Source organism: Capricornis sumatraensis, chromosome X (assembly GCF_032405125.1).
Source record: "Capricornis sumatraensis isolate serow.1 chromosome X, serow.2, whole genome shotgun sequence".
Classification (NCBI taxonomy): Eukaryota; Metazoa; Chordata; class Mammalia; order Artiodactyla; family Bovidae; genus Capricornis; species Capricornis sumatraensis.
In genome coordinates this window covers 33,685,853-33,704,562 of record NC_091092.1, presented here as the reverse complement: position 1 = coordinate 33,704,562, position 18,710 = coordinate 33,685,853, and the positions used below count along the sequence as shown (strand labels likewise).

Sequence of the window (18,710 nt, the reverse complement as noted above, 5' to 3'; positions counted from 1 at the left end):
AATTGTGAAGTACTGATCAATAAGAATAGTGAACATTCTGACTATACTTATATGATACAAGTGTTATCCTTTATATACATTCATTTATTCAATGATCACAAAATCTTAGAGGTGGATAGTAATATCCTCCTGGTTTTACAGATATGAAATTCAGGCACAGAAACGTTATACAACTTTCCCAACATCACACAGCTGGGATTTAAATCTAAGCTGGGATTTAAACCTAAGTCTGGCTTCACAGTACAAACTATTTATCACTATGCTCTACTGAAATCCTCTTTGGAGGTATACATTGGGCCAAAAGAGGCTGGCATTTAAAACTAGTTTTTAGCAGACTGGATCACTTTTTACCTTGGCAGTCCTGCCCAATTTTGTGGTACCCTATCCAATTCCTGAAATAAACCATAAGGGAGATAAACCTGTAAAGAAAAAGACAGGACACGTATCCTTTACTCCTAAGTCTTCCAACTCGGTCTCAGTAAATAGTGTTACATGACCAAGGTAGATGGCTGATTAGATAGAAGGCAAAATGAAGTTGCACAGCCCCAAACATTCCCGAAAGTTCCCCAAACCTCCAAGGGATATGGCACATGAATACAGTACATATAGTGGCTCATCACAGTAAGCAGTTCTCATGGTGGGGGAGGATAATGTGCATTTTGACAAAACTGATTCTAATACATCTCTCCCCTGATACATTTCCCCCAGTTGCTAACAAATTTTGAGTCATTGCCCTGTGGTCAGATGTGAGGGTTCCCCATCTTGCAAAGTACTTGATTTTCATCAAAATCATTTATAAATATTGTCTTAAGTATTCCTCTGCAAAGGGGCAAAGCCAGTGAGCACAATGAAGGCAAAAGTAAAAGGACACCAGTGTCCCCTCACTGAAGAATGACAACACGTCTACAGAAAAGAATGAACGGCATTTCCTTCATTTGAAGGTGTTATTTATAATTGACGACAGGGACAGGGGTGTAGTGACAGGGGTGTAGTGTGATTCTTAAGCCAAGCCACAGCACTGGAGGGAAAAGCCCAAGGCCATTTGCTAGATGGCATTGTAAAATTATGACAGTATCTGAACTATACTAAATCAATGGCTAGAGTTATGCAAAAAACCATAGATGATGTAGAAATCATGAGGCCAAAACCAACCATACCTGATTTAAATCTCTACTCTCATGCTAAATTAATGTTTCTCTATTCGACCTTAAATCTTGTCTTTGTCCTCAGCTCCTCCCTCACCTCCTCACTGTTACCATCAACACATACCCATGAAATCTTCAGAGGAAAACAAACCAACAAGCTACCAATAAACTAATCTTTGACAGGTTAATGAACCAGGCCTGTGTGTTGTTTATCAGATGGGCAGGGTTGAACTGTGCAGGCTGGTTGTCAGAGATGGGGTGAGGTAAAAACAATTTGTCATCAAATATTTGGAAACACTTGCCTTGAGTAGACCCAGCTTGAGCCTCCATGTCACAGCAAACAGGAGAGAATTTAAAACCTGTAATAGCAAATATGTTTTACTAATTAATCCTTGTTCAACTCATCTGGGATTCTTCAATCTTTACTCTTTGTCCAGTAGTATTTTTTAAATAACAGATTCAATCAAAATACAATTCACTTACCATAATGTTCACACTCTTAAAGTGGCTTTTCGTATCTTCAGAGTTGTGGAATTATTACCACTATCTAAATCCAGAGTAGTTTCGTCACCCCAGAAGAAACCCCAGACCTAGGGTCTTGCAGGAGTAGAATGGTTGAGCCTAGGGGGAACTCTTTTCTTTTACTGTTTCAGCCCAGTGAACTTGGCATATATTCCTTTTGTGAGGTGTGAAGGCTTCCTAGGTGGCTCCGTGGTAAAGAATCTGCCTGCCAATGCAGGAGATGTGGGTTCTATCCCTGGGTTGGGAAGATCCCCTGGAGTAGGAAATGGCAACCAACTCCAGTATTCTTGTCTGGAAAACTCCATGGACAGAGGAGTCTGGTGGGCTACAGTCCATGGGGTTGTACAGAGTCAAACAAGACTGCGGACTTACGCATGTGCATGGGGAGTGAGATAAGGCAGAACAAGAAGTCTTGGAAATAGAGGAGCTCCTTTATTACCTGATTTCACATACATTTGGTTGTTATTTTTCCTGTTTGATAGTTAAAGCCCAGAAAACTGTAGGGACCAGTGCAGGGTTTCCCAACATCCATGCTACTGCTCCTTCACTTACATGAATATGCATGACAGAGATCAAGTATGTTCCCTTCTCACTTCCACACTTCACCTCCTCCATACTCTTGGTCAAACTCAGCATTGCATATATACATACAGGAAAATAAGCCTAAAAAATCCAGACCCTCAAGGATACTTGGTGATATTACAAAGTGTAATGGCCTCTCATTTAGGAAATGATATTCTAACTAGTGGACAAATGTCATTCCTGATTATATCTTTGTGGCCAATGTCCCCTCTGGGCTGAGGGAGGCAGAGGAGGACAGAACAGAAAGAACTGCAGGTACAGGGCTGTTGGCTACCTCTCTGGCACCTGAGAAATTACTAACTAGCCACTGCTGACAGACCAGGTCCCCAGTGATGGGACCTATGAAATGCAGACAAACAGAATGATGAGAAGAGTGACTAATGTGTTTAATAAGCATTGATGTGATTTTTATGAAAGGACTTTGTTCTTTCGTAGGGATAGAAAAGCAGGAAACAAAACAAATTAATCTCTTCCCAACAAATCAAAGTGACAAAAACTTTTCCATTTCTAAAAGTTGTAAGAAAATAATACATAATTACAATTTAATGATACTGCCCTTATTACTTATTGTCTGGCAAATGGCTGATGGTAATTCACTTTTTTTTTTTAAATCATTTCAGCCTAATCTGGTTACTTTGCTTTTGTCTGTACACTTGACAGGTTAAGCTGAATCAAAATAGAAAACACATACAAAATAGGCTTGGTTATACAGCTGTTGGCCTCATTGTTCATATATTGATACAAAGTCAAAATACATGAAATGAGTACTTCTAAAATAAATATCACTAGTATTGTACTGGAAAATAAAGATGAAAATAAAAGGTGAGTAATGAATAAGACATGCATAATATTGCTGATGATATAAGATCGATTTCCCTTGGGGGAACGACCAGAAATAAAAAGTACTTTATTTATTATTGTAAATGAATGTGTCTATTTGCCTGATACTTAGGTACACGCCTTGTCCATGGGACCCTGCATTTTCATTTTGTATAGGAAAATGAAAGGTATCAGATATAAGGAAGGAAAAACAAATCAAAGGCTAAAACCTGCATTCTCTCTGGGTTTTCCATAAACTATTAATATAGGTGGTTATATTACCGTTTTCTCCATCAGACTTCCTTTCATGGTCAGTGTCAGTCAAGGACAATGCGGAGTTGGCCCGGCTGGACAAACAGGAACTATGCTCTGATTTCATCCCCCGGATCCACATTCTCAGCGCATGGTCAGGGGAGGCAGCACCTTCTGTCTCCGTGTCCACATCAGATCCCATCTCTAGTTGGTAGCCGTGCCGGGAAACACTGTGCACGTCTGTCTGGTAGCCAGAGCACAGAGTGTGAGGAGTCTCACAGAATTCCATCTCTGAGAAGAAACAAAGTTCAGAGGAAAAATTTAGAAGGAAACAGAAATACCTGGTCAAATTCTACTTTTTTTGTCCTTATGTTCCCCTCCTCCATTGTTAGTATTTATGTCTTTGCAAAGTTAGAATTCTGGCCATTTATGGTAGCTAGGATTCTGTGCTTATTTTGTGCTTCTGTAGATTAAAATTATGCTCCTGTTGATTCTTACAAGGTTCTGGAAAAAGCATGCCTAAAATAGCTTTATAGCTACAATTTTAGATTACACAAATGTGATGAAATAAGTGAGTACAGGGGAGTATAAAGTGTAGAGAGCTGTCCTTTAAAAGATATTTCTCTTCTAGGAAGAATATATATGATTGTCAGAGCACATCTATGCTTAAAATATTAAAATTATTGCCTTTTCTAAGTATTTCATATACCTTAGAGTTAAGAATACATAATTCAATGTGAAAACTTTGAGGGAAAAGCATTAAGATTAAATATACTTTTCAAAAGTATTTTTCCCAAACACATTAGTCTAAACTCTAAAATTATGAGTACCTAATATCACTATTTCCCACTGTCTCCAAAGAATATTGAGGCTGACTTTATGCTGGTTATTCTGTTTCATTCATTCTTTCAAGAAATACATAAAATCTTTCAATTGTATATTATACCTCAGCAGTGCTTTGAGGCTTGGATCCCGCCCCCCCCCCCAGCACCAAACTTCCCCTAAGCCTTAGAATCATAAAATATTTAGGATCTTAGAGATGATATAATGAATCCCCTCTGTCTACAGTTGAGGAAAATAAAAGTCCAGAGGACAGACAGCACTGTCCATAGCCAATATTGGATAGCAACAGAGCCCTTTTTCCTAGAACATCTGCAACTAATGTCCGCTAGAAACCAAGGAAGAGTCATCAGCTTACTGCATGGATATCAGGCATTCATTCAGTTTTATAGTCAATTTTGCATTCAATTATGGCAAAGTGTCAAAAAGGGGGAAAGATGCTTTAACAGACCTTAATAAGTTAATGAAAAATGACCACATGCCAAGACATATCATCTGAAATGTCCATGTAATACTTAGATAAGGTAATCCGGGGATGTTGTACACTATATAAGATTTTCTCAGACTGACATCAGAGACAGGGTATGTCATTTGGCCAGGAAGAAGCTTAACTGAGTGCATCTAATCCTTAGCACATATCAATAAAATGCAAACCCTAAAATGAATTTAATTCTTTGAATACAGAAAGTGCTAGAATTTAGACTGACCATATTTAGACCAATTTAAACTAACTCTTCTAGAAAGATGAGTACAGAATACAAACAGGGTTTTTAAATGTCTGTATTTTTGTGTGACATGTAATTGTCAAATGATGGTTTAACAAATCAAATCTTAATGCTTATTCAATAGCCATTAGGTGCCCAGCACGGTGTTCTGTGAAACATGTTGCAGGCAAATAAAGCTACTATATTGTATTAGGGAAAGTCAATTATAAATTTTTTCAGGGTTATTCATCACTGTTGAGGATGTTGCTTATGATTTTTGTGATGACTGTCTTTAAGAGTAATTCTGTTTTTCTACCAAAATTTTCTAAATTCCAAAGGAATGATGTTTAAAAAAATAGGCATGGTTTCCACATCACACACAAAACCTTATGAAACTGGGCTTTTCCTCGACATAAGGCTGAAAGTAAAAATCCATCTTTCCCAATATAAATCTTAGTGATCTAGAACATTGTGATCAGTTTGTATTCATGCCTCTTAATTTCACAAAGCTATCCAATCCTGCGTAGTTGTTGCTGCAGCAACCTTGTCATGAACCTGTCAGCTTGGAACTGTAGAAAAGGAAATTTATCTAGGCCTGCATTCACAACTTCCTTCCTTCCCCTAGACTACTGGTTCCCAAACTTCTGCATGCTTCAGAATCACCTGGAAGGTTTGTCACGAAACAGGTTGCTGTGCCTGCCCTCTCCCACCCTGTTTCAATGTCTTATTCAGCTGGTCTGTGGTAGAGCTAAAGGATCTGCATTTCTCACAAGTTCGTAGGTTAAGGCTTATGCTATTTGTCCAAGGACCATACTTTGAAAACTTCTTCCCTACAGTTTTCTTATAAATCAGTGGGAGCTAGGAAAATGAGAGAAGTCAGAGAGCAATCTTACTGTGGCATTACCAAAGATTTTGTAACAACTCAAATTCTATTCAGACACCAGCAAGAAAGTTATTGAACTGAATTACTCTGAAGTGCCCCCTCCCATCTATCTGCACAGATTAAGGGCACTAATTAGGGAATTTACTTTTAAAAGCACAAACCTGCATTTATTTTCACTCATACAATGATGTATGAGATGTGACTTTCCAAAGATTTTAATATACACATCTGAGTCATATTAAAGACATTCATTGGAAAAGGATGAGCAAATAAAAATAGACAGCTAATTTGTCACTTCAGAATATAAAATAATAGAAAAGTTCTTTTAAAATAACCACTGATGGATGTAAGCAGAATCCCTCTTTGTTAAAGGGATATTCCCACCATTCAAAAAGAAACTTGAACATGGATTTGTTCCCGTCTAAGGAAATGTGGTATAATATGATAAAAAATTATGTAAGATTTCTATTGGAACAATGATTTGAATGCAAAGACTAAACACCACATTCCCTTAAACACAGTCAGATAAAAGTATACTTCCTTACCAATATGTAAGTTTCAAAAGTAACAATCCAAGTAGCTATCAGTTGCTTGTTTTCTGATGATAAAGAAAAAAGTTTAAATAAAGAAAGAAAGAAAAGGAAAAGTTTCACTTATTTACAAAAGTGATATTCATTGAACAGCCTCACTTCCCTTTCTTGAAATCAATGTTACCATTGTAAATTATTTCCTTAAAAACACAAATGTCTTGGTGGTATTCAAAATTCCCATAGGATGTGCTTTCTATAAAAGCACTTACAAGGTACCATAAGTGGATGTTTTTAGCCTTGCACATATAACCTTATTACTAAAATACTACTTTTTCCCAAGAGAAGATAAAGTTCAATTGGATTTAGTATAGATCTATTCTTACCAAAAAGCTAGCCACAAGAGAAATGTAAGTACAATCTTAGAATATCTAAGATGTAAATGGATAGACTGGCAACATGAGAAACTACATTTCAGGAGTAAACAGACAAAGATGATCCCAAGTGAATGATGTATGTAGGCCTCATGAACATGCATTTAATTCTGATTGAAAGGAAAAACTACTTTGCAGCCTTGTAGGAGACAAATCTGAACAGATTAAAAAAAGAGTTGAAATCAGTTTTTTTAAATGGGCAAGATTCAAAGAGGAACTTCACAGAAAAAGATATAGGAAGGAACAAACAAATGAAAAGATGCTCAACATCATTAGTTATTAGGAAAGTGCAAACTAAAACTATAATGAGATACCACTACAGACTTACCAGAATGGTTAAAAACTTCTGACCACATCAGCTGTGGAGAAACTACATACACTGCTGGTAAGAAAGTCAAATGGTATAATCACTTTGGAAAATAATCTGGCAGCTTCCTAAAGAGGAAAAGCTAAATTTAACAGGAGAACAAGGTACTTTGGGACATTTATCACAAAGAAATAAAAATTACTGTCCACACAAATATCTGTATGAGGTTGTTCAGAAACTTTACTCAGTAACAGCTAAAAATTAGAAACAACCCAAGTGTCCATGAAGAGCTAATAGGATGAATCATCTGTGGTATGTGCATACTGTGGAATACTACTCAGTCAAAAAAAGAACATTTGATATATAATACGATGCATGGACCTCAAAATAATTATGGTGAGTGAAAAAAAAAGACCAACAGAAGGTGTATATATTGCATGTTTCCATTTAAATAAAATTCTATAAATGCAAACCTACCTGCAGTGATAGAAAGCCAATCAGTGGTTATGTCTAGGGGAAGAAAGTAAGGGAGAAATAGAGAACAAAGGGGCACAAAGATACCTTTGGGATATCTAAACATCTGCCATCTTGACTGTGGCAATAGTTACACATGTGTATGCATACCAAAGTTTATCATATTGTACACTTTATGTTTGTCTAGTTTATTGTTACTTCAGTTATACCTCTATACTTGTTTTTTTCAGTGCATTGTATTCCATAAGATGGGCTTCCCAGGTGGCTCAGTGGTAAAGAATCCACCTGTCAAGCAGGAGACATGGGTTCAATCCCCGGATTGGAAAGATTCCCTGGAGGAGGAAATGGTACTCTGGAAAAACCAATGGACAGAGGCGGCTAGTAGGCTGTAGTCCATCGGGTTGCAAAAGAGTTGGACATGACTTAGGGACTAAACAACAACGATAAGACCATAAGATAGAAAGAGAGTTAGGGGACTGAAGAACTCCTTAGTTTTCACAAGTGGAGCCAAGGGTCTCTGAGCCAGAAGGAGGCTCAGCTTTTTTCCTCCTAATGGTAGAAAGTACATGTAATAATGAACAGAAAGGTATTCAAAATGCTGTTTTGCTTATTTATAAGCTAAGAGGCACTCAAGGCTAAGTGATTCATGATTTGTCATTGATCCTCTTGGCAACATTTTTTTGTAAGGAACATAGAGGTGAAAGTCAGTTTTAGAGGGGAAAATAAAGATGAAACTGATCACTGATGAGCTTTCAGCAGCTAAGGGAACATTCTGTAGCTGGGAATCATGAGACTAAGTTGAGTGGATCTGGCAGGAAGAATCACTACCAGTTCAGTTTAGTCGCTCAGTCGTGTCCGACTCTTTGCAACCCCATGAATTGCAGCATGCCACCAGAGTTCATTCAAACTCACATCCATTCAGTCGGTGATGCCATCTAGCCATCTCATCCTCTGTCATCCCCTTCTTCTCCTGTGCCCAATTCCCCTCAGCATCAGAGTCTTTTCCAATGGGTTAACTCTTCGCATGAGGTGGCCAAAGTACTGGAGCTTCAGCTTTAGCATCATTCCTTCCAAAGAACACCCAGGACTGATCTCTTTTAGAATGGACTGGTTGGATCTCCTTGCAGAATCACTATAGGCCTCTATTAATGCTAATGAGTTAATATTTTTTTTAAAAAAAATTCTACAACGTACTGAATAAAATGAACTACTATATATTCTTTATGAATCTAGGGATTGATCTTCAGGTGTTCAGCCTGAAGAAGCCACTTATCAAAACTTGAAAGAGAAAGTAATGGTTATTTATATCAGCATTTTTCTAGAAATGCCATTTCTGAGTTTCTGAGTTTCTACTTCCAAAATAAGAAAGAGAGAGAGAGGTCATAAAATTATTATCCTTAATTACTGTAATTCATAACAAGCCTTATGGACTATATGCAAAGACAGGTGCTATTAATTAGCCATGTGATTTTTAGATAAGTCAGTTAATATTTTGGGGCCTCAGTTTCCTCATTTGCAAAATGTTCAGGTCCAACTAGAAATAAATCTCTAGGTAAACTCTCTTGTAATAAAATTTGTTAACTATAACTTAAGGCTGTTAGTGCAAAATGTGAAATGGTTAATATTTTCAAAAGGGAAAAGTATTAGTGGTTTTATGGGTCAAGGTACTATTCTTATTTCTACTGTGAAGGATAATCAGTCACATTAGCTAAATAAGATCTTGTCATGATTACAAGTCTTACTATGTTAAAGTATTGACACAGCCTAGGCATTCATTGTGAATTGTAAGATTATTGATAAACAGAGTACATAAACTATATCATGTAAAAAATCAATTTAGTAAATAGTTCCTCATGAAACATGAAATCACCAGTTTATGAATGTGGCTATTACAAAATTATTCTATGGCAATGCATTGGAAATCCCATGGACAAAGGAGCCTGGCGGGCTACAGTCCATGGGGGTCATAAGAGTTGGACACGATTTAGTGACTAAACCATCATCACTCTATGGCACAGTGAATAAAAATTCACACAATTAAAAAATACTGCACAGCCACTAATAATTCATTATTGGCTCTAGGGAAATTTTCAATGAGTTATTACAGTCTTCAGAAAGAAATATGAAGAAGGGAAGGAAGGATAGAAAAAAAAGAGGGAGAAAGGGAAGAAGGAAGGAAGGCAGAAGGAAGGGAGGGAGAAAGATGGGGAGGGAGAGAAGGTAGAAAGGAGCAACACCAGACAGAAGGCAAATAATTTTCACAACTGGGTACCATTTTATATTTCTCAGTTTCGGGACTTTGAAAGGAAAATGATATCAAATTGTCAAACAAATCAGTTCATGTAAGTTTACTTACACACAGTTCTGCTGAACACCCACTCAATTTCAAGTCGAAAACAAAACAAAATAGACTTCTCTGATTTCTCCTAGTCTTCGAAAATTAGCCCAATTTAACGTCTTCTTCTCTTACATTGTGAAAAAGCTTTATCAAATCCACAGTACTACACTAGGCCCTGAACAGAGTGAGTTAACAGGACCATTTCATGTCCTTTGGCAATTTTCACAGAGAGCCTTTTTAAAGGTCCAAATGACAACAGAGTAATAAAGGTACACCACCCAGAACTGACCTTTATTTTTCTGCTCAGGCCTCATCAGCCTTTTCTAGGGCACAGGAGTAATAGATGGAAGGCTCCCACATGCAAGTCTGGAGACTGTGGATATCAGAGGACTTTAATAACTAAGCTTCCTAAAGCCTAGTCTCCCCACCTCACAGCTCCAAATGCACTCATTATCTCGGTACTCAGGACCTACCAATTTTGCCTTATTTAATTTTCAAGATTTCTCCATCTTGTCAGTATAGTGAAAAATAAGGCAAAAAACCTGGGCAGAATTAAAAGCCTAAAATATAAACATTCATGCTTTTTGACTGATATTGGCTCACTGGAACCATCCCAGAACACAGTTAAAAGACCATGTTAATGTTAGAAAGGATGCACTCCAAAGTATAGCAAGTTGCGAATCTGTAAACATGGTCCAAACCAGAGGACACAGAATTATAGCATAATTCTTGGAGATGAGGTAGGAAGATGATGATGTGAGGTAGAAACTTGGAAGAAATCAAAAGGGACTTCAATCTTGTTTAGATCGACATGAAAATATCCTTCAGCAACCTAAAAAGGAAGGAAATATGATGTGGGAATAAACAATTTCTGTTTACTTCCTTGAATAAATATTCATCTTACTGCAGGGTCCAGCTTAGACTGTACTCACATAAAATGGGAAAATTTTCTCTGAAACTAATTCAGTTACCAAAAGGCCTGTTTTACAGCCTTCGTGACAAGAGTCTAGAAAAAGATTTAGGGATTAGAAATGATGGTGGGCGGTCCTGGACTTCAACAGAAGTTTAGATCAATGAGAACCTATGCAGGTTCCCTTTATTTCAACATTTCAAATGAGACAGAGACTTCCTGGCCTAAATGAGAAATTTTCAGGGCTACTGAACACTGAAAATGCATGGGGCTCAATGGCCCTAAAAATTTCTCATTTCTTACCTATGCTGGTCCAATTTTCTGGCTATTCATATCACTTTGGAGCCTGAATCCTTATTGACCATTGTGGTCTTCCATGTATACTTTTGTATTTTCATTATGTTCACTAAGGATGTGAAGCTGTTTGTTTATTGTGTGTATTTTGTATGTATGCATGTGTGTGTGTGTGTATCAAACTGCATTAATTTGCAGCACAATATCATGTTGAGAAGTGAGAACAGTGAGCTAAAGAGTTAAATGACTTCTTAAAACAACTGCAAATGCTTCAAACACCTACTCTTTTTTTTATTTTAAATGGAGGCTAATTACTTTGCAATATTGTATTGGTTTTGCCATACATCATCATGGATCCGCCACAGGTGTACATGTGTTACCCATCCTGAACCCCCCTCCCACTTCCCTCCCCATCCCATCCCTCTGGGTCATCCCAGTGCACCAGCCCTGAGCACCCTGTCTCATGTATTGAACGTGGACTGGTGATTCATTTCACATATGATAATATACGTGTTTCAATGCCATTCTCCCAAATCATCCCACCCTCATCCTCTCCCAGAGAGTCCCAAAGACTGTTCTACACATCTGAATCTCTTTTGCTGTCTCATATACAGGGTTATTGTTACCATCTTTCTAAATTCCATATATATACGTTAGTATACTGTATTGGTGTTTTCCTTTCTGGCTTACTTCACTCTGTATAATCGGCTCCAGTTTCATCCACTTTGTTAGAACTGATTCAAATGTATTCTTTATAATGGCTGAGTAATATTCCATTGTGTATATGTACCACAGCTTTCTTATCCATTCATCTGCTAATGGACATCTAGGTTGCTTCCATGTCCTGGCTATTATAAACAGTGCTGTGATGAACATTGGGGTACACGTGTCTCTTTAAATTCTGGTTTCCTCAGTGTGTATGGCCAGCAGTGGGATTGCTGGGTCATAAGGCAGTTCTATTTCCAGTTTTTTAAGGAATCTCCACACTGTTCTCCATAGTGGCTATATTAGTTTGCATTCCCACCAACAGTGTAAGAAGGTTCCCTTTTCTCCACACCCTCTCCAGCATTCATTGATTGTAGACTTTTAGATAGCAGCCATTCTGACTGGCCTGAAATGGTGCCTCATTGTGGTTTTGATTTGCATTTCTCTGATAATGAGTGATGTTGAGCATCTTTTCATGTGTTTGTGAGCCATCTGTATGTCTTCTTCGGAGAAATGTCTGTTCAGTTTTTTGGCCCATTTTTTGATTGGGTCATTTATTTTTCTGGAATTGAGCTGCAGGAGTTGCTTGTATATTTTTGAGATTAATTCTTTGTCCATTGCTTCGTTTGCTATTATTTTCTCCCATTCTGAAGGCTGTCTTGTCACCTTGCTTATAGTTTCCTTTGTTGTGCAGAAGCTTTTAATTTTAATTAGGTCCCATTTGTTTATTTTTGCTTTTATTTCCAATATTCTGGGAGGTGGGTCATAGAGGATCCTGCTGTGATTTATGTCGAAGAGTGTTTTGCCTATGTTCTCCTCTAGGAGTTTTATAGTTTCTGGTCTAATGTTTAGATCTTTAGTCCATTTTGAGTTTATTTTTGTATATGGTGTTAGAAAGTGTTCTAGTTTCATTCTTTTACAAGTGGTTGACCAGTTTTCCCAGCACCACTTGTTAAGGAGATTGTCTTTTCTACATTGTATATTCTTGCCTCCTTTGCCAAAGATAAGGTGTCCATAGGTGCATGGATTTATCTCTGGGCTTTCTATTTTGTTCCATTGATCTATATTTCTGTCTTTGTGCCAGTACCATACTGTCTTGATGACTGTGGCTTTGTAGTAGAGCCTAAAGTCAGGCAGGTTGATTCCTCCAGGTCCATTCTTCTTTCTCAAGATTGCTTTGGCTATTCGAGGTTTTTTGTATTTTCATGCAAATTGTGAAATTATTTGTTCTAGTTCTGTGAAAAATACCACTGGTAGCTTGATAGGGATTGCATTGAATCTATAGATTGCTTTGGGTAGTATACGCATTTTCATCATATTGATTCTTCCAATCCATGAACATGGTATATTTCTCCATGTATTAGTGTCCTCTTTGATTTCTTTCACCAGTGTTTTATAGTTTCCTATATATAGGTCTTTAGTTTCTTTAGGTAGATATATTCCTAAGTAATTTATTCTTTTTGTTGCAATGGTGAATGGAATTGTTTCCTTAATTTCTCTTTCTATTTTCTCATCATTAGTGTATAGGAATGCAAGGGATTTCTGTGTGTTGATTTTATATCCTGCAACTTTACTATATTCATTAATTAGCTCTAGTAATTTTATGGTGGAGTCTTTAGGGATTTCTATGTAGAGGATCATGTCATCTGCAAACAGTGAGAGTTTTACTTCTTCTTTTCCAATCTGGATTCCTTTTATTTCTCTTTCTGCTCTGATTGCTGTGGCCAAAACTTCCAAAACTATGTTGAATAGTAGTGGTAAGAGTGGGCACCCTTGTCTTGTTCCTGACTTTAGGGGAAATGCTTTCAATGTTTCACCATTGAGGATAATGTTTGCTGTGGGTTTGTCATGCTGCTGCTGCTGCTAAGTCACTTCAGTCATGTCCTACTCTGTGCAACCCCATAGACAGCAGCCCACTAGGCTCCCATCCCTGGGATTCTCCAGGCAAGAACACTGGAGTGGGTTGCCATTTCCTTCTGCAATGCATGACAGTGAAAAGTGAAAGTGAAGTCACTCAGTCATATCCGACTCTTCATGACCCCATGGACTGCAGCCTACCAGGCTCCTCTGTCCATGGGATTTTCCAGGCAAGAGTACTGGAGTGGGGTGCCATTGCCTTATATAGCTTTTATTATGTGGAGATAGGTTCCTTCTATTCCTGCTTTCTGGAGGGTTTTTAATCATAAATGGATGTTGAATTTTGTCAAAGGCTTTCTCTGCATCTACTGAGATAATCATATGGTTTTTATGTTTCAATTTGTTAATGTGGTGTATTACATTGATTGATATGTGGATATTGAAAACTCCTTGCATCCCTGGGATAAAGCTCACTTGGTCATGATGTATGATCTTTTTAATGTGTCGTTGGATTCTGTTTGCTAGAATTTTGTTAAGGATTTTTGCATCTATGTTCATCAGTGATATCGGCCTGTAGTTTTCTTTTTTTGTGGCATCTTTGTAGGTTTTGGTATTAGGGTGATGGTGGCCTCATAGAATGAGTTTGGAAGTTTACCTTCCTCTGCAATTTTCTGGAAGAGTTTGAGTAGCATAGTTGTTAGCTCTTCTCTAAATTTTTGGTAGAAGCCATCTGGACCTGGGCTTTTGTTTGCTGGAAGATTTCAGATTAGTTTCAATTTCCATGCTTGTGATGGGTCTGTTAAGATTTTCTATTTCTTCCTGGTTCAGTTTTGGAAAGTTGTACTTTTCTAAGAATTTGTCCATTTCTTCCAAGTTGTCCATTTTATTTGCATATAGTTGCTGATAATAGTCTCTTATGATCCTTTGTATTTCTGTGTTGTCTGTTGTGATCTCTCCATTTTCATTTCTAATTTTATTGATTTGATTTTTTCTCCCCTTGTTTCTTGATGAGTCGGGCTAATGGTTTGTCCATTTTATTTATCTTCTCAAAGAGCCAGCTTTTGGCTTTGTTGATTTTTGCTATGATCTCTTTTGTTTCTTTTGCATTTATTTCTGCCCTGATTTTTAAGATTTCTTTCCTTCTACTAACCCTGGGGTTCTTCATTTCTTCCTTTCCAAGTTGCTTTATGTGTAGAGTTAGGTTATATATTTGACTTTTTTCTTGTTTCTTGAGGTAAGCCTGTATTGCTATGAACCTTCCCCTTAGCACTGCTTTCACAGTGTCCCAGTACTCTTGCCTGAGAAATCCTATGGACAGAGGAGCCTGGTAGGCTACAGTCCATGGGGTCACAAAGAGTCAGACATGACTTAGCAACTTCACTTTCACTCTTCACTTTCATTCACTGGAGAAGGAAATGGCAATCCACTCCAGTATTCTTGCCTGGAGAATCCCAGCGACGGGGGAGCCTGGTGGGCTGTCGTCTATGGGGTCACACAGAGTCAGACACAATTGACGTGACTTAGCAGCAGCAGCAGCATAGGTTTTAGGTTGTTCTGTTTTCATTTTCATTCATTTCTATGCATATTTTGATTTCTTGTTTGATTTCTTCTGTGATTTGTTGGTTATTCAGCAGCCTGTTGTTCAGCCTCCATATGTTGGAATGTTTAATAGTTTTTCTCCTGTAATTGACATCTAATCTTACTGCACTGTGGTCAGAAAAGATGCCTGGAATGATTTCAGGTTTTTTTGAATTAACAAGGCTAGATTTATGGCCCAAGATGTGATATATCCTGGAGAAGGTTCCATGTGCACTTGAGAAAAAGGTGAAATTCATTGTTTTGGGGTAAAATGTCCTATAGATATCAATTAGGTCTAACTGGTCTATTGTATCATTTAGTTTGTGTTTCCTTGTTAATTTTCTGTTTAGTTGATCTATCCATAGGTGTGAGTGGGGTATTAAAGTCTCCCACTATTATTCTTTTATTGTTAATTTCCCCTTTCATACTTGTTAGCATTTGTCTAACATATAGCAGTGCTCCTGTGTTGGGTGCATATATATTTATAATTGTTATATCTTCTTCTTGGATTGACCCTTTGATCATTATGTAGTGTCCTTCTTTTTCTCTTTTTCACAGCCTTTGTTTTAAAGTCTGTTTTATCTGATATGAGTATTGCTACTCCTTCTTTCTTTTGGTCTCTATTTGCATGGAATATATTTTTCCAGCCCTTCACTTTCAGTCTGTATGTGTCCCTGGTTTTGAGGTGGGTCTTTTGTAAACAACATATATAGGGGTCTTATTTTTGTATCCATTCAGCCAGTCTTTGTCTTTTGGTTGGGGCATTCAACCCATTTACATCTAAGGTAATTATTGATAAGTATGATCCCGTTAGCATTTACTTTGTTGTTTTGGGTTCGAGTTTATACACCCTTTCTGTGTTTCCTGTCTAGAGAAGATCCTTTAACATTTGTTGGAGAGCTGGTTTGGTGGTGCTGAATTCTCTCCGCTTTTGCTTGTCTGTAAAGCTTTTGATTTCTCCTTCATATTTGAATGAGATTCTTGCTGGGTACAGTAATCTGGGCTGTAGGTTTTTTCTTTCTTCACTTTAAGTATGTCCTGCCATTCCCTTCTGGCCTGAAGAGTTTCTATTGAAAGATCAGCTGTTATCCTTATGGGAATCCTCTTGTGTGTTATTTGTTGTTTTTCCCTTGCTGCTTATACTCTTAAAGGCAAACAATGTGACCTCTGTAACATTCTACTCTAATCCGTAAGCATTTATTTTGTGATGATTGAGTGAAGATATCAAGAGAGAACTGTGTACTAGAGTCACTGTCCCCAAAGAACTACTGAGTAAACGGCATTCTGCTCCATTAAGGGATTCTTATCACCATCTTTCAAAGGCGACCTATTTACTTTTGCCTCAGTATCTTTGGACATCTTGTATCAACCACCTAGAATATGTCCCTCTGATTTTTCACCAGTTTAATTTCTAATATCTGGCTTGGGTCAGTACCTTCACAAAGTATTCTCCAACTTTCTCCCTCCTGCCAATAATCTTATACCCTTCCTTAGAGCATTTCTAATCTTTACTACATGACTTTTATATTCTTTCTCTGTATGCATATTGTCTGCATTACCTGCTGAATTAGACCTCCAGACCCTAATGTTTCCTAAATTTTTAGCATCTCCCAACATCAAATGAGATAACTTCTGCAAAGTGTTGTATGATCTATGAGTGAAAGTCGCTCAGTCATGTCCAACTCTTTGTGACCCCATGGACTATACAGTTCATGGAATTCTCCGGGCCAGAATACTGGAGTGGGTAGCCTTTCCCTTCTCCTGGGGACTTTTCCAACACAGGGATCGAATCCAGATCTCCCACATTGCAGGTAGATGCTTTACCAGCTGAGCCACAAGGGAAGCACATGGTCCATGAAGGGCCATATAAATAAAAGGTAGTATTGTCATCCCTTCAGGCCTTAGAATAACTCTAGACAAGGAGTGATAAAAAAAATAACAATATTTTAAAGTCAGTAGTTAATATAAAAGCAGTCTTGAAAAGGTTAAATTGTTTAATAAAATTCTGACACATATGAATTGGTTTTGTTTAACATAAAACAAGGCTGACCACTGCAAATTTAAAAATTGATATTTTGGTATAAAGCTATGAATTTCAAATAACCAGTGCTCCAGAAATTTGGCAAAAAGAGAAGGACAGCAACCCATTGGCCATGGATTTAGGAAAAACAAAACAAAACAATTTATAGCAATGTTAAACTAATGGGGAACAAGTTCTCTGTATTGACTTCTGATTGAAATAGTCTCACAAGGAAAGCTGTCCTCACTATTATTTTTAGCTTAAAGAATTGGAAAATGAATTCCTAAAAAATTCTTCAAAATATACCCTAGGGTGTAGAACTGGGAAGTCTTTGATCAAACTAGCCACAAAGCCCTGGTAGAAGATGATCTTTCAGTTGAGTCAAAACTTCTGCTCTTACCCATCAGTTCAGTCCTATATACCATATGCAAATGACCACCTTGGCAAGTTTATAGAGCGTCCTGGAGTGTGCAGGTGGCTCCTCTGAGAGACTGTTTTCATGAACTCAGAGGATGTTTTTCTTTTTTCTTTTCAGAGATAGAAGTAGCTTTCCAAATGGGCAAAAGTTGTGGAAAGAACTTTTAGAATGCTCATTAGGAATTTCAAATTTGAATTCTGTTTAGAGAACAATTCTGGAGCAGAATTCTACTTCCAGGCAAGATAGGGTGACAGGGACCAAATGTATTCTCATGCCTGAAACAGCAACACAAAGCAGACAAAATATATGAAACACTGGTTTTCAGACATTGGGAAACAAAGGAAAGTGATCCCTGAGATATGGGAAACAAATGGCATGAGCCCTATGAGTGCTCCAGCTTACTGCCTGCAGTTTCTAGATCTTAGCACAGGGAGGAAGAGTGTAGGGGCAGCCTGGCAGTTTCTATGAGTTGAGGAGACAAACCTGGTAGTCTGGAAAAGCCAACAACTAGAGTTGGCTGTACTGAGTACCAAACAGGAGAGAGCTGCAGAGAAAAGAGAATTCGAGAGATATGCAGTTGTCCCCAAAGTCCAGAACAGCACATGGATGCGAGGAAACCACCTGAGACTGGAGAAAGAACCATCTGAAATGATTAAAGGAAACAACTTTGAAACAGGGATACTCCAGTATTTGAAACACTCCAGTATTCATGGACACTGAGTAGGGTACTCAAAAAGAGTTCTATAGTCCTATATCTATTATTGAAATTTGTTAAGGGGTGTGGTCAATGCCTGGCAACAGTTTTCTTCTTTTGCATCTTGCTATTAAGTATTCATAGGTGTGAAGTGAAGTGAAAGTCACTCAATCATGTCTGACTCTGTGATCCCATGGACTATCCATGGAATTCTCCAGGCCAGAATACAGGAGTGGGTAGCAGTTCCCTTCTCCAAGGGATCTTCCCAACCCAGGGATCAAATCCAGGTCTTCCACATTGCAGGCAGTTTCTTGACCAGTTGAGCCACCAGGGAAGCCCCCATGTCTTATAAAGTTATACATATTCTTAGATAACTATTTATCCAATAGAAATGAAATCATGTATTC

The 18,710-nt window shown here is 37.8% G+C and overlaps 1 protein-coding gene across 3 annotated transcripts in view; it reads right to left on the bottom strand.

The window, feature by feature from the left end:
• Positions 1 to 18,710, bottom strand: part of TENM1 (teneurin transmembrane protein 1) — a 624,193-nt gene that overhangs the window by 543,933 nt on the left and 61,550 nt on the right. For all 3 annotated transcript variants that reach the window (XM_068962599.1, XM_068962601.1, XM_068962600.1), the window contains exons 2-3: positions 3,351 to 3,611; positions 1,448 to 1,504 (exon numbers count right to left, since the gene is read on the bottom strand). In XM_068962599.1, the coding sequence (XP_068818700.1) occupies positions 1,448 to 1,504; positions 3,351 to 3,611 (318 nt within the window). The remainder of the gene's footprint in view (positions 1 to 1,447; positions 1,505 to 3,350; positions 3,612 to 18,710) is intronic.